This window comes from Papaver somniferum, chromosome 4 (genome assembly GCF_003573695.1).
Source record: "Papaver somniferum cultivar HN1 chromosome 4, ASM357369v1, whole genome shotgun sequence".
In the NCBI taxonomy this organism is placed as follows: Eukaryota; Viridiplantae; Streptophyta; class Magnoliopsida; order Ranunculales; family Papaveraceae; genus Papaver; species Papaver somniferum.
The window spans coordinates 136,357,830-136,374,895 of NC_039361.1; the positions used below are offsets into that span (position 1 = coordinate 136,357,830).

Genomic DNA, 17,066 nt, shown 5'->3' on the forward strand with positions numbered 1-17,066 from the left:
CCTAGTGGCAGACTTTATTGACCCAGATTCAGAGCTTTAAATCATAGTCTAATATGATATGTTCCCAACTGATATTACTGCAAAGATTTGCAGCATTCCCCTTTTTCAGGATAAATCTCACTCTCTTAAAAAGGACATCCTTAGATGGACTTTAACAAAATCAGGAAACTACACGGTTAAATCTATGTAAGACAAACTTAATGAAACAAGAATCAATATTGTTAATTTATCTCTTCCCGACCCTTTCTGGAAATATTTATGGTATCACCAAGAATCGAACTCTTTTTTTGGAAATGTATTAAAAATGCTCTCTCAACCAATGCAAATTTAGTTGGAAAAGTAAAAGACATAAAATCCCACTTGCACAATGTGTGGTAAGGATTTTGAAACAACAAAACACCTTTTCCTTCATTGTAGATATGCTAAAGTTGTATGGGAAACATGACCTCACCCTATAAGAATGCAGATATACCACAACTTAAGAATCCTTGACCTAAGTAAATCTTGGTTTCAAAACAAAAAATTTGAGATATCAATAGAAATTCTTCTAACTAAAATGTGGTTTATTTGGAATGAAGACTGTGACAGAGCTTTCCAAGAAACCTCAAAGACTCATCAACAACTGTCCACAACATTTAAAAACACATCCTCTTGTGGACAAGGAAATCTTCACTTAGAAATCCTAAAACACCTAAAATGAAAAACCAGTACACACTGGACATCACCAAAAATACAAAACTTCAAAATTAATGTGGGTGCAGCTTTGGAGTCATCCCAGGCTCCATCTAGTTTTCTTCTAATCCCAAGGGATGATGCATGTAACTTTGGAGGAGGCAGAGCAGAACCATCAGAAAGTGCAAATCAAGAAGATTCGAAAGCCGTACGAATCCTCCAGGCAGTTTATTGGGCGCAAAACAAAGGAATTAAACACTTCAGCATAGAAGGTGATTGCGGAAATATCTTTTTGTATCTTAATGGGCACAACTATAAATTATCCTGGCGTATAGCAAAAACCTTTTAGAAGAAGCTGACAGGATAACATGTTTATGCCCAAGTTTCTTAGGTTTTCATTTTGTACCCAGAAATGCTATTGCTGATGCATTAGCTAAGCAAGCAAAAACTTTCACCTATGTCTTAGATCGGGACTCGAATCCCCTAGATTGTATTAATCAAAAACTTTCAATAGATAAATCTAATATGAAGAGGAAGCATCCCTCTATATTAGATGCTCTACTAACTCTGTAATTCAGACTTTCCAGGGGTCGTAGAATTTTCAATGAAATCCTTATTCACAAAAAATATTTAACAAAGTTATCCCGATAGTATTATCTTGATATAGTTCACATCATTAAGGTGTCAATTTTTTTAACAGACACAAATGTTTTCGAGTAACGACGCGAATCATGCTCTACTAAATGACTGAAATAATAACTTTTTAAAATGATAATAGAAAAATAAGCTAATCAACAAATTCATCATATTAAATTGAAATTAGACATCCATAATTTAAATTTTTCTTATTTCGATGCATCCACATTGTCCCTCTGTATACCAATAATTGGTCATTAGCTACTCAATCAAGTCATCCCATCGTTTTTTGTTGTTGCTTTCATCAACCTTTTTTTTTTTTTTTTCCGATAGTCGCTCATTAATTTTTTTTTCTTTTCTTGATGAACAACCAGATCACATTTCATTCAATTTTAAAAGTGACTACATGATTGTTTGCAAGAAAAAGAACATCAAAATACAAGAAATTAAAATCCAAATACAAATAAAGGTACCAATTACATGTAAATTACGAAGCAAAAGGGAAAAATACCGCAAAACACCCAATTTTTTTGTGAGATGTAAAAAGAAAAGATGGTATGGTATCATCCAGAACCAATTTTGATCATTTAAAATGTTTGTTTTATTTAATATAAGATAAGAAATGTCCAAAGTGAAAGGAGTGCTTAACCCTCGTACATATGAACGAAAAACCCGGATGCCGTAAATCCTTTTTGTTGAAGACGAACCTAAAACGATACCTTGTTGAATCTTCAATGTTCTTAAATCTAGAGTAATAAGTCATAAACCAACTAACAAAAATTTAGAGAATCACCATCAAAATGAAGAATAATTGTTTTCCAAGCGAAAATAAGATCACTAACAAAATGAACAAATGTGGCAAACGATCTAAAAATAATAAAACAATATGTTATTCAATTAAAATAATTCATTAAAATTCAAGAAAAACAAAATTCTTGTTCAGATATGGTCCAACCGATCCAGATTTGAACAAGGTGATAATGACAACTATTAGGGTCTCAAAGATAAGTTTCTAGATATATAGAACAAGGTCCGAGAACTATTAGGGTTTCAAGGAGAAGTTTATAGGAAAATACAAGACGATAATGACAGCCACTAAGGTTAAAGAAAGACAATAATAACATTTCTTCAATCTATTATTCACCTCCGCCTCCCAAATATTAAACTTGGGATTTTGGATGTGTTGGTAGTAATATTATTAATTAGATTAAATTAGACAAGGGTAACAATATTATTGTATACCAAAAAAAAAAGGAAAAAAATATTATTGAGACCGTAAATATTTTCCTAAATAAAAGTCATGACGAGGGTGCTCTATCTGTTTTATCACGCGAAAGATGTATACTAATAAAAATCAGGACCCCTGAAAGGACTGGGAGCGATACTAGTAAAAATCAATACCACCGAAGTCACCAATCCAACGGATCCCGTGATGAAGATCGTTTAGGTTAATAAAATAAAGATTTAGTAACCACTTGGAATTCGGTAACTTCTATAGGAGAGCGCTCCATTTTAGCAGTCATCTCACGATCCACGCTCTTATCATGAGTCCATGACACCAGGAATAGGAATACAGTCCTACTCCTAGTGCACTAACAAAAGCAAATATAAAATCATTTCATCTAAAAGAGGGTAACAGTAACAACGTACAGAACAATAAAATGGCATCTATGTAATAATCGTACAAAAACCATGTCATTTCTAAAGTCTCTCTCTATAAATGTCAGTCCTTAGTTTACGATCCCCTGTTCTTTTCAGTCCCGATTCATTTGGAATAGCGGAGAGAGAAAGAAAACCAGAAAATGGCGTTTTTCTGACATCTCCTCTTTCTCTCTCAAAAATTCCTCACAAATTTTCAAACCCTCTTGTTAATTCTCCGAAAGAATTAGTCTGTTTTGAAGCGAATCAACAAAATATCATTTCTCTCTTGCACTTTGAGGAAATTTCTACAAATTTTCTGTTTTTTTTTTCTGGAATTTTCTTCTCAGTTCAGTATGAATTCTCTTGGAATCCATGGTAATGTGGTTGATCTTGAAGATATAGAAACAAGACCACCAGTAGTAGTAAGAAGAGTAAGTAGTAGAGTTGTACATAAAGTAAAGAGAACGGGTTTTTATGATGGTTCTGATATTGATAATGAGATTTCACCGGTTAAGAAACGAAAGAGAAGTAAAGTGTTAGCTAGGAAAACTACTATGGCTGGAAAATCACTGGAAATGAAGTTGAACATGTATAGGAAAGAAGGAGGAGGAGAAGAAGATGACGGAAATGAAATCTCTCCATCTTCTACTTCTGCGTGTGATTTAGGGGTTCAGTCTGATGATTTTGGTGGTCCGGAGTTTAAACTTGATTTGACTGGGAAGGATGATAAGGAGAAGGTTAAAGAAACTTTGAGGCTTTTCAATGCTTATTATCTTCGCATTGCTCAGGTAATATGATCCTGATTTTTCTGATTTTTTTCTGTTTTTTTGTTTTTTTTGGGTAATTTTTATTTTCGTAAACCCTAACTTTTGTTTACTTTTATTTTGTGCGAGTGAACAGTTAGAAGAGACTCGGTGCGGTAGAGAACATAAAAGTGGTAAAAGTGGTTCAAAAGATGCTCCAAAGAAAGGGTCTGAAGTTAAGGTATATGGTTTCTTCATTTTTAGTCTCTTTTAAGTTGAATGATATCGTCTTAGTTTCGTATTTTTTCTTTATTAACATGGATTGTTTGTTTGACTGATATGCTTATAATATAACAGTTAAATTCATTCGGTTAATTTCACTTGATTTTGTCTAAGCCATACTTGGTGTGCGCTTGCACTTTAAACAGTGTTGCACAGATGAAGAGGTTGAGGTATATTATACTTGGGTACATTAGTCAGGTGTTTAAACCTAAGAACTCACTCTATTTAAAATTCTGACCAAAACCAAATTATCAAGCACATTGAATTCTCCCACAGCTGCCTGGTTTAAGTTTAATTGTGATGTTGTTTGGAATGATACTACTAATCATGGTGGAATTGTTGTTTTGCTTTAGCTAGTTCAGAAAGATGGTATTTTCTGCTGCCTGATTTCTTGAGCATCTTCACCTTTTTTTTCAGAAGGGAAAAGGGTGCGGAAGGGGAGGGAAGTCTGGGACTGCAATGAGACCAGACCTCAAGACAATAACAAAGGCAAGTTACTATAGGACTTCTTTATAATGTTCAACAGCCTGTTTGCATCACGTGTCTGATATTTGAAAGCGTGTGATTATAGGTGTTTGTGTTTTGTCCTGTTTATTAAGTTGCCGGATAGTCTCCAAACCAGTAGGAGTATGCAACAGTATATTTGTTTCACTCTAACCTATTTCATTTTTATTTTACAGATGATGCAGACCAAGACTATTTTGTTCCCAGAAAAGCAATTTGGAGCTCTTCCAGGTTGGTTGGTTGAACTGGTTCTGGCTCGTGTGTTTGTCATGGGCACTGATTCAAGCTTTACTTGATCACAAAAGGGTTTTTGCCTTTGAATGTTTATTGGATCTATTCTTTTTGTGTAGGTGTTGAAGTTGGGCAGCAGTTCTTGGCGCGGTGTGAGATGGTTGCACTTGGTCTGCATGGTCACTGGATTAATGGAATTGACTACATGTCAACGTCCTACGCAGATAAGGTGATGCATGTTAAAATTTGCCATCTTATTATTTTCTTTGTGCTGATTGTAGTGGTTGATGGTGGTTACATCAACATGTCTCGCTTATGATCTTTCTGTGTTGTACTTTTGTCTCATGTCTTTTAACATAAACTTTCTTTTTTCTGTCTCCAGGAAAAGTACAAAGGCTACACTTTTCCGCTGGCAGTATCGATTGTTATATCAGGGCAGTATGAAGATGATGTGGATAATGCCGACGATGTAGTTTATACTGGTCAAGGTGGAAATGATCTTAAGGGTAGTGGGCAACAATCTGGGAACCAAAAGTTGCTTCGTGGGAACTTGGCGCTCAAGGTGCATTTGCTATTTTGCTTAATGTTTTTTGCTAATGTTTTAAATATTCTCTCATGTGGTTCAGATATCCTTAGTTTGTAACATAATCAAAAATATTTTGTTGTTTGTCAGCACAATGTCGACAACCATGTCCCTGTGAGAGTAATCCGTGGGCATAAATCAAAACATAGTCTATGCGGAAAGGTTTACACGTATGATGGCTTGTACAAGGTCGGTACAAATAGTAACATGTGAGACCTATCTACGTTGTTGATTTTGTTTTCTCTACCTTGTGAAGAACTATCTAGCCACTGTTCTGTTAAAAAAATCTTCTCAATGGTTGTCTAGTTACATATGTACTTGGTCTCAATGGTTGTCTAGTTACATATGTACTTGGTTTCACTAGCTGCTTCACTTCTTCTTCCCTACAGTTCAGTTGTTATTGCTGTTTCCAAGGATTGCCTACGCAGCATTGTAATACTTGATTCGTGTAATGTTTTTCCATCTGCAGGTAGTTAATTACTGGGCTGAGAAAGGTATTTCTGGATTCACTGTTTATAAGTTTCGCTTGAAACGGCTTGAGGGGCAGCCTCCATTGACAACCAAACAGGTCTGATGTTTGACTGATATATATAAGTTTGATGAACTTTTTCTTCAAGTCTTTCTGATTCTAAATTATATTGCTTTTGATTTTTTTTCTTGTATTTGTTCGTTATTTCATGGGCTTAGACATATTAGCTCCACTGGTGTAAAACACCTTTTTTATTTTCTTTGAATTTTACCTTATTACATACAACCTCTCTTTTTGGAAAAGAGATACTTTCACTTTTTCAATTTGGCCTGTCTGATGTTTGATTGGTATATATAAGTTTGATGAACTTTTTCTTGAAGTCTTTCCGATTCTAAATTATATTGCTTTTGATTTTTTTTCTTGTATTTGTTCGTTATTTCATGGGCTTAGACATGTTAGCTCCACTGGTGTAAAACACCTTTTTTATTTTCTTTGAATTTTATCTTATTACATACTCCCTCTCTTTTTGGAAAAGAGATACTTTCACTTTTTCAATTTGGTCTGTCTGATGTTTGAATGGTATATATAAGTTTGATGAACTTTTTCTTCAAGTCTTTCTGATTCTAAATTATATTGCTTTTGATTTTTTCTTGTATCTGTTCGTTATTTCATGGGCTTAGACATATTAGCTCCACTGGTGTAAAACACCTTTCTTATTTTCTTTGAATTTTACCTTATTACATACTCCCTCCGTTTCTGAAAAGAGATACTTTTTTAGGCCAAATTGAAAAAGTGAAAGTATCTCTTTTCAGAAACGGAGGGAGCACTACAAAGTTTGTCAGTTGAGGACAACTCATTTACCCACATATTTGAACTTGTCTCACTAATTTGTGAATCCATCCCCAGTTTTCTGAAATTTATTTTATGTTGACAGGTCACTTATTCTAGAGGACATGTTCCCAATTGTATTTCAGAATTACGTGGGTATGAAACTGGGAGGCCAATTTTCTTTTTCCTTTCTTTTGCGAAGCATGTTTACAGGTACCTGATTTAAACATCTTGCTGTTGAAGGTTGGTTTGCAATGACATAAGTGGTAAAAAGGAAGCTATTCCAATTCCAGCCACCAATTTAGTTGATGATCCTCCTGTTCCACCTACAGGCAAGTTCAACCTCTGTTATATTTTAATTCTTCACTGTGTTTATCTTAAAGGTTCGTTTCTGCATAAATGGACAATCAGCATGGACGTCTGTTGATGTTGTTTAAAATTCAGGGTTTAGATATTGCAAATCTATTGAACTTGCCGAAAACGTGAATCTTCCTACAAGAGCCTCTGGGTGCGGATGCGAAGGGGCTTGTACAGATCCTAGTATTTGTGATTGCGCAAAGCTCAATGGTGCTGATTTTCCATACATTCGCAGGGATGGTGGCAGGTATGATGCCATATTCACCCTTATGAATTTTCCTTGTGGTGCTTATGACTCCTTCCGTCCCCTAATAGATGACCCATTTATATTTAAATTTTGTCCCACTAATAGTTGACCTATATCATTAAAGAATGGATATTTCCAAACTACCCTGTTAATTAATTATTGTTAGTATAAGAAATATGTATAATTTGATAGCTATGTTTATATTCGTTGTGTAGGTGTTTTAAAATGCTTTTCGATTGTATAAAGTTTACGAATATCTATGATATAGTTTGAGAGATAAATCAATTCAATTTTACTAGTTGTTATTCATTAGGGCCTAATTGTAGAAACTACTAAAAAGTACTCATTTCTCCAGCTTGCCTTAAGAATTGTGCAAACTTGAACTAGGTCACCTATTTGTGGGACGGTGGGAGTATCATTTTTTTCATCCTAAATTTATCTTCCAAGATTAATCTTACCTTTAAAAATGCAGACTCGTGATAGCCAAGTCAGTTGTCTATGAATGTGGACCGAAGTGTGGCTGTGGCGATGGCTGCGTAAATAGAACTTCCCAAAATGGATTGAAGTACCGATTTGAGGTTGTATATCTGAATCCATACTATTTTGATATTAATAACACTTATGCTGGTTGTATATCTGAATCCATACTATTTTGATATTAATAACACTTATGTTGTGAGGAATTATTTTTAACTTTTAATCTCTTATTTTGTCTCTTTATAGGTATTTCGAACACCAAAAAAAGGATGGGCCGTGAGATCTTGGGATTTTATTCCATCTGGTTCCCCTGTATGTGAATACACGGGCATACTGATGAGGACTGAGGATATAAACAACGTTACGGAGAATAATTATATTTTCGATATTGATTGTTTGCAGACCATGATTGGTCTTGACGGAAGAGAGGTATCATATTGAATTGAAGCAACATTCTTTAACCCTTTCATTTTTTTTCTCATCGCTTACTTGGAAGGCAAGTATTAAAATCTGCCTAACCCGTTCACTTCTGCAATTAATCATTATATTTTTTGGTCGGGAATTTTCTCTTCTATCTTTGATAGCGGCGCTTAGGAGATGCTGCTACACATCCTCATGTCGAAGTTGATGACAAGAAGTTAGAAAGTGTGCCCGAGTTCTGTATAGATGCAGGCCAAGTTGGCAATGTTGCAAGGTTCATCAATCACAGTTGTGATCCCAATTTGTTTGTCCAGTGCGTGTTGAGCTCCCATCAGAATGTTAAACTTGCTCGAGTCATGCTATTTGCTGCAGAAAATATACCTCCATTGCAGGTTAGCAATTGACGCAGTCCCACCCTAATTTTCAATCTTTTGAAATTGATTACCACTGTTGATTTATAGTGGTTTGTGTACAATTTTGCTGCGAGTTAGGTAAAATAAGTTCAACTACTTCAACACTTTATAGAAGTATAGTCTATTGCGAAAGTTGGTGCATTTTCAACCATTTTTCCATATGCAACGTGTTCTCGTCTAAACTCGCTAATTGTCATCATATGTACTGTAGCTTGATCATTAACTTAGGTTGTTAGCGTCCTTTATTTAGCTCAACCAGTTTCAATAAAACAAAAAACCATTGTAGTTCAAGGTCATAGGCAGTTCTCTGTCCCACTGGTAACTGTAGAAAGATATACAGATTAGAAATTATGGTGCAGGCGTCTGTTGTCATGTACTCCTTCCGTCGCCGCCCCCCCCCCCCCCCCCCCCCCCCCCCCCCCCCCACCCCCAAAATATGACCTTTTCATTTTAAATCTTTGTTCCTCCAAAGTTGACTTATAAAATAAACAAGGTCTTATTTCTAAAATTATCCTTTTGATAGATTATTACCAAAGCTGTGTATGAATCCTAAAATCTTTACGATTTAAATTAAGGATAAACTAATTTAATCTCAGTATGAGTAATATGTATAATTTGATAGTCATGTTTATAATCGATATGCAGGTGTTTTAGAATGTTTTCCAACAACGAAATAAAATTTACAAATATCCGTGATATAGTTTAAGAGATATCATTTCAAATTTTAAAATTTTATCTTTTGTTATCCATGAGGATATAATTGGAAAAAATACCTAAATATATATATATATATATATATATCTTTCCTCTTTGCCTTAAGAATTCAACAAACTTGAAAGTGAAATAGGTCATTTTTGGTGGGACAGAGGGAGTATTTTTGATAATCTATCAGATGGATACATTAGCAATGAAGTCCATGTGTTAATGGTTATCATATGCATAAATGATGTTCTAATTGAGTGCCTTTCTGAAATTTCTTCCACCGGCAACTGATGAGTGGTTGTGTTTCAAACAGGAGCTTGCGTATGACTACGGGTACCCAATAGGTAGCGTATTGGATGCGGAAGGCAATGTTAGGGAAATGGCATGCCACTGTGGTGCAGATAAATGTAGAAAGCGTCTATTTTAGACTTTTTAGTAGCAGAACCCCAAGCATTTCTCTCTTCCATACTGACAGTACTTCCTCAGACAGTTTTCACCTGTATATGCTCATATAATAATCCTTTTCTTTTTGACATAGAAAGGGGTAGCGACCCTTTTGTGTTTTCTGATTTTGATGGGAGAGCTAAGGGGTTGTAGGGCCAATTTTTCTTTGTAGATCAGTTTCTGCGTGCCACTGATGGAACTCAGCTGACTTCCAATTTTTGTTGACAAAAGATGTTGTTAGCTCAGTAGGTTATGTTTTTTTGGAAGTCAGTAGGTAGGTTATGTCAGGTCTTTGAATTAGTTTAACCCTTTTTTGCACTAGATGATTTTCCTATGTACATGTCAGGTTAAATTTAATTCTATTACATGAAACCCTGCATAACCACCAGGTCCGCATTAGTAGCTCTAAACATTTTCCATATTCTGCTAGGAGATTGCTAGACGAACATTACCTGTATTTTTCAAGTTTACCGACAAATTTATTTATCAAACATTGCACAGACATTATGGTAGTCAGGGTTCAGAAGATACAGTACCACATGAAATAATATCTCCTGTGTCACTAAAAATTGAAACCTGAGATCTTATGTTTGCTGTAAGCTAATGCATCACCAGCTTGAGTTGTCTCTATAAGCTTATTGGACTACTGCCCCTGTAATCTTCTGCACGAGAGATTTATTTTGTGTGGTGTTGATAAGGAGGCGCCAAGATGGTGGTTGTTTCCTGTGTAAATGTGTGGTTTTGATAAGGAGGCACCAAGGTGGTGGTTGTTTCCTGTGTAAACAGGTCGCAAGTGATAGTGACAACATTTAAAAAGTAGATGTTGTGGGCTAGTCGGACAGCCCGCAACACGGGCCATGGAAGACATTTTATTTTTATTTTTTGGTGAGACAAGGCTGATATATTAAAAGAAAACTTAATGCTTAATGGAAATATGAAAGTTTTCCAACTGGAGAGAACCCATAGGTTGGAGTATGTATGAAATTCTCTATATTAGAACACCATAACATAAACAGCGGCAAGCAGGCGATTGTAACAGTCTGTAAGCTAGAACTCCAGCGCTTCACCTGTAGTAAAGAAGCTAATGGTGATTCTTCTGCTAAAATGAAACAAGACCTCATCTTGTGACTTAACCCCACTTGTTTCTCATTTTCTTATATACACATCTTTCATTAGAATGGAACTTTTGCGAAACAAAGAAAGAAGGTCAGTTCCAATAATATCAGCATCGCATGCCACAACACAGAACCCCATGATGTAACCATCGGGCATACGGGTTTTGTTGTTTTCGAATCCCTTGATTACATGCAAAACCCTTTTCACACCAAAGGAGGCCTCCATCCTAGAGATCGGTAATGCTGATGTTGGGTATGAGCAGCATAGAGGGTAAGCCGTTGCACAGTTTACCATAGGAAAGTTGAAATTTTGGAGGTGTTCTGCACGTTGTAGCTTTAAGATGGTAGGCGTGGCGTCGTTGGTGCCACTTTTATTCTGCACCTTAGCTTGAGAGGTGTGATACATGCACCAAATTCACCCTTGAAGGGAAGTACAAGAAACAAACTTTGCAAGCACTCTTAAGCTAGTAGAAATCATCACTGATAACTGGAAGGACCAAGTTATGTTCACCAAATCCCCTCCCTCGTCAAGTACAAAACTAAACAAGTGCTAGTACTCAGAAAAATGCCAGCACGAAAAATGCCAGCACAAGCATTTTCAGCTCTCGGCACACTTCATAAGCCTTTACACAAATAGCAAAATGAGTCGTGATAGAATCCATGCCAGGCCACATTCAGAGTATATAGAGCTATCGCCCTTCATAGGTTTCAGACAGAACACAAAGAAAACGAGATCCACACTGTTGGCCGCAGGCAGATGCTATGAAAATTGTCATGGTAGCTATGTCCTCCTACAACTAGCCTATGAACAGATATATGTTACATACATAGTGAGAGTTATGACCATGTTACTCTCTGGCGGAAAAAAAAATGCAAATGAACTACAAAAGAATGACCACCAAGTGTAGACAGATAAATTATTTAAGTTTCATTAAACGATCCGAGTACAAGTTGAAGCAAATACCAGCATACCAGTCTGACTGAATTGTCAAAAACCCGTCAAGAGACACAGTTCTCACTCCTGACAGATAACTTTTGGCCGATACTGGCGACCTGGTTTCTTAGAGCTCTTGCTTGTGTCCTTCATTGTTGGTTGCTCTTCATCTTCTTCCATTGCACATGCTTCACTTTCTACCATCTCTAGTACAGCAACACCAAGTGGTATGCCTGCCCTACGCACATGGGATTCCTTAGAACTATCTCCCTGGTCATGATTCATCTCAGTGTCCCTCTTCGTTGATGCCTCATCATTATCAGTAGCCTTTTTCTTGGGTGTAAAGGTTACTGATTTTGGAAGTTCAAAAATGTCTTCCTGCTGCGACTCTGTAGTTTGCGCCTTCCTTATTGTGTTAAGGAAATCCATGCAAGCTTGCTTATTAGATTGCTCATTATCATCATCAGTGGAATCAAAGCTATACTGTGTGTACTTCCCAGGGTTGAGCAAATAATCTGGAACTGTTGAAGTACGTCTGGGCAAAAAAGAAGCTTTCTCAGCATCTAAAGTGGTCCCCATCGAAAAAGTGCTGCCATTCACAGAATTCAGGTTCTCAAACTCTTGATCACTACAATTGTCCAAACATTCTGGGCCAAATCTAACACGTTTTTGCGACTTCGAACCTGACTTCTTCTCCTTTCTTTTCAGTATAGGCTTTAAGTTACCAACATCATGATTTACTATAACCCCAGCATCTCCAACACCTTCACTACCTACCAGAACATCTTCTTTCATGCTATCTTTCTCGGGAAGAATTGCTCGTGGATCCCTAACGTGATCTTTGAACGAGCTGGGAATCACATTGTACGAGTTCAGATAATCCCCATAATCAGTTACATCCTTCAAATACGTTCTATCCCCAGCCTTTTCCCTTCCGACAGCAAATTTATCAAATTCATCTTCTTCATCCTGCATAAGCCACATACAAAAGCTATTAAACACAACAAACATATGCTATCTATCGATCCAGCAGAAGACACACAAACACAACCAACATGTATTCAACACAACAACAAAAACTCTTAAGCCAAAATTGTCAAAATTGGTACAAAGTAGTCAACATTAGAGTAATTCTTCTTCAAGAGTACAATCTAATGGTTACCTATTCAGAAGAGCACGATAATCCTAACTAGGGAACTGAAAGCCTTTAAGAAGTTAGTCAAAAATTTGGTCAGAATTGGAGTGATATTTGTTTCCATCCTCATTATCAAGAGCACAATCTAATCCCATGGGAAGCTCTAATTTCACATAGTGATATCCTAAGTCAATATTAGTCAAAAGCGGTCAAAATTAGGTTAAATTTTGTTCTTACCTCATTATCGAGAGTAGAATCTAATCCCATGGAACCTCTAATTTCCCACTCATCATCGTCGTCACCACCACCATTAGAACCCTGTCTCGAAGAAGAACCCGGTTTTTCTTTGTCACCACCGTCTTTTTCCTCTTCACCATCATCTTCGAGATCGTCGAAATCGAATAAATCATCATCAAAGTCACCAAATCCATTCTTTATCTTCTTCTTACTATTATTCTTCGCAATGAATGATTGATCAAAAGAAGAAGGGATGATTTCTTCTTCTTCTTCCGGTGGCTGTTGTTTTCTCCATTCTTTCTTCTCAACTTCTGCATCACTTAATGACCAAAGAGAACGTATTGAATCGGTAGACGTTGAGCCACCAGGACCATCTAAACCTCTGAATATCTTATCAACTCGAACTCCGAAACTATCATCCATTGCTTCCCCTTTTTTTTTTTCAAATCGAGAACTTGTTTTTGTAGTTACACCACACCGCCTTTAATTTTTACCGATGGTTTTTGGCTTTATTATAAAGGTTACAAAAAACCGAGGTATAATGTAAAGGATAAATCTAAGTTTTACTAGTAAAACTAGTTTAAGGGATAATAACTAGTAAAACTTGGAAATGATATATCCCTTAAACTATACCACGGTTTTTCATAAATTTTATAACGTTGAAAAATATTTTAAAACATCTACATAACGAATATAAACATGACTATCAAATTATACATATTTATTATAATAATAATAATCAATTTAAAAGGATATTTTTAGAGATATCCCCTTGATTAGTGAATAGCTCAATTATTTATGGGACAAAATTTAAAATCAAATAGCTCAATTAATTTGAGACGGAAGGAGTATATTTTATCCTTTATGTATTTTGGTACACCCCAAACAATTTGGTACCCCAATTAGCAGTCTTGCCATCCGTGATGTGGTGGTGGTGACCATCCGCATGTGATGTATCCTATTAGGGAATTTTTTTTTTGTTTTTTTTTCTTCAAATTAAGCAGATTAAGAAAAAGATTACCGATACGTCGGATTATCCAAAGTGTTGACTGCCCTTACCTCATGGAAATGATTTGAGATATTGGCATCCACCGACATATTGTTAATCCATAAACTGAGTATGAAATTATAAGTGAATTTGAAAACTGAAAATCTGAACTAAGAGCAGTGGTGATGTAATCCGGCATTTTTATCCATTGTTGTTTGTGGATTCCTCTTTTTCGTGCTTCCTTGCCAAGATACCAACTATTGCATTGCATCTTCGATTCTTAAATAAAATACCCAAAACATTGTCACAGGAAAGTAGAATCTTTATTTCTTATGAATCAAAGAAACACCATGCAAAATATATCTCAATATCCAAGAAACATTGTAATCTTTCTTATAATGAAAAGCAGTTGTATTTCTAAAATATTTATATTTTAATAGAGAATCCATAAGAATATTTTGTTGAGTTGTGAATCTCCAAGCTAGCTTGGCAATCATGGCCTTATTCATTTTATTTGCTTGATCCTCTAAGTTCTACGGGTTCACAAAGAAAGTCCCAACCAATTGGGTAAAAACCTTTAGAGTTATTCTGTTTTCTTCACCAAAAATCCCTTTAGATGGCACTAATTGTATTAGTTATTTTCTTCGGTAGAGAGAAACAACCCATTGTAGATAGGCATACTGGAGAGAAAATATTTATTTGAATCATCTTAACGGCATCACCCATTGTTTTACTATTCCATATTCTAAACAATTTTGTCAAAAAAATTTATTTTTAATATATCAATGAATAAAGGTGCTCCTAAATATGAGTGAGAGATGCTGATTTTCTTTATTTTTAAAAGCCTAATTATCATTATTTGATGCTTAGAATGTATCTTAGGGAAATTAGGCCAAGTTAAGTAGTTACATTTACAATGGGGGCTGGAATTTCAACGACACTATGTTCGGAATTCTGGAAGCTTGTGGGGTTGATATAGGTAATATAATCATGCAAGCAAGTGGTGAAGATAAGCGTATTTGGAGCCTTAGAAAGCTAGGAAATTTTCCAGTGAAATCAGCGGTTAAAATTATAAAAGAGCATCAAACTGCAAGTTTTAATGATGTCGGTCTTTTATGGAAGAGAGTAGTACATCCAACTGTTGCTGCTCTTAATTAGAGAATTCTGCATCCCCAATGATGTGTTACTCAAGATAGATTGGTGGATACTATAAACTTGCTTCTCGCTGTTATATCTGTAAGAATGCTGAAGAGAGTCTGAACCACATATGATGGGACCTTCACGTTGCTAAACAATGCTGGAATTGGTTGGCAGATGTCTTCCACACTCGTCCAGTTGCTGAATTTAAAGCTTGTTACAAAGCTATAACAAATATAAGTAAGGACCTGCAATTACTATCCATACTAGTTACTGAGCTATGGAAAACTAGAAATGCAACTTTCTTTAAAGGTGAAAATGTCAGTTTCCATGCTCTAAAACCAAGATTTTACTTTTGATTTCAAGTTATTCTCGCAAGATAAAAAGTTATATGAAAAATTGTGAAGAAGATTTGGATCTTGTCAGATTGTTTAATGTGAACCACGGTAAGGTTCAAAATAGGAGTTCGATAGAGTGTGAATCGATTCTACGAGAACATAATAAGCTTATGTTAAGCTGCAATGAGGCTGCAAAACCAAATACATGCCTTGCTCGTGCTGGTTGCATTCTATGTGATGCTCAACGCCTTTTCTTGGATGCTTTAGCAGTAGGATTGGTTGCAACAACAATATATGAGGTCGAAATTGAAGTTATAGTCACCAGATTGGAGTGAGCTTCAGAATGAGCGGTTCTATGATTGTTGGACAACATCGTAGTCGCTTCGGACTCTAACAGTGATGTTAGTGCTTTTACGAGGTGTAAACTGTCGTGGAGTGTTAAGGGAAGATGGAAAAGATTGAAGACGATGTATGCTAGGATTACGTTTAAACATGTCTTCCAGAAAATTAATATTTTCCGCAAATGCTATGTCGAGACATGCTGCAAATCTGGAAAAAGGGATAATTGTTTCTTTTCAAGGAATACCGGAGTTCTTAACTAACATTGAGGGTGCTGGCATTAGTTATTTTAGATTTAAATGCTTGCTTCTAAGGGCTTCCATGTCCAAATGTTTTTTGCTTGGTTTTTTAAGGGCTCATAGTCCATGATTATTTTTTTTGTAATCTCCTTATCTATCTTCTGCGTTTATTATTATTTATCCCTATTTGGTTCAAATCACCAATTTTCTATTTGTGTTCTTGTGTTCCGCTGCGCTCGGGGTGCCAATTTACCTAACAATCGATATCAGAACCCTTAGACGGGCTGGTGTTATTGAACCTCGTATTGAACGCTACTTTATTGTTTGATTAGAAAAGTATGTTTTTGAAGATAATATTTAACCGGTGTTTACACAAAGATGGATTTGTGATCAATCACAGGTTCTGAAAACGCACGGGACACCAAATACACCAAACTTTTTGCTCGACAACCTGGATAGACAAAACTTAATGCAACTGCAAGTGGACCAACTTAATGATCCTTGACAATGTGTATATAGAGTTTATATGTCCAACCACTACTCAATTAGTATGTATATGGATACATGGTTTGTGAATCTGATTGTTAAGCAGATTACTTGGACGATCTAAAAAATCAATATCCAAGATCAATTTAGTTGTATCCAAATAATCTAGTCGGAATTCTGCCAAGTGATTAAACTTGTTATATATCTTTCAAGATGCGAATTCTACAAGAAAGAAGTATTGTAATCGATTACAATTAAGCGGACATATATACTTAGATTTGTTAGAGCACTGCTCGGTCAAACTCGCAAGCGTTTCTATCTCAAGATTGTTTGTCAAGTTTAGGTGATCAAAACTATAAGTCTTGATTTCTAGTCTACTTATAGCTATGTCTCGGATTAGGATAGAATATGTAGTTGGGCTTTAGACTTCACGGCGTTCATCGATTGAAGACGAAGATCTACTGGAGAT

The 17,066-nt window shown here is 35.8% G+C and overlaps 2 protein-coding genes across 2 annotated transcripts; one reads left to right on the forward strand and one right to left on the reverse strand.

Annotated features, from left to right (window-relative positions):
* The first annotated feature begins 3,072 nt into the window (after positions 1-3,072).
* Positions 3,073-10,052, forward strand: LOC113362755 (histone-lysine N-methyltransferase, H3 lysine-9 specific SUVH4-like). Its single transcript, XM_026605247.1, has 15 exons — positions 3,073-3,737; positions 3,850-3,933; positions 4,392-4,463; positions 4,655-4,709; positions 4,829-4,938; positions 5,092-5,271; positions 5,383-5,481; positions 5,762-5,860; positions 6,696-6,745; positions 6,833-6,921; positions 7,034-7,193; positions 7,666-7,771; positions 7,917-8,099; positions 8,255-8,482; positions 9,519-10,052. The coding sequence occupies exons 1-15, from the start codon at positions 3,303-3,305 to the stop codon at positions 9,630-9,632; spliced, it is 2,064 nt and encodes a 687-aa protein (XP_026461032.1). The 5' UTR covers positions 3,073-3,302; the 3' UTR covers positions 9,633-10,052.
* Positions 10,053-11,656: 1,604 nt separating this feature from the next.
* Positions 11,657-13,525, reverse strand: LOC113362756. The gene is made up of 2 exons (XM_026605248.1): positions 13,071-13,525; positions 11,657-12,667 (listed from the first exon to the last, which is right to left on the reverse strand). Exons 1-2 carry the CDS (start codon positions 13,491-13,493, stop codon positions 11,780-11,782), a joined length of 1,311 nt encoding a protein of 436 aa, XP_026461033.1. The 5' UTR covers positions 13,494-13,525; the 3' UTR covers positions 11,657-11,779.
* Positions 13,526-17,066: the final 3,541 nt, after the last annotated feature.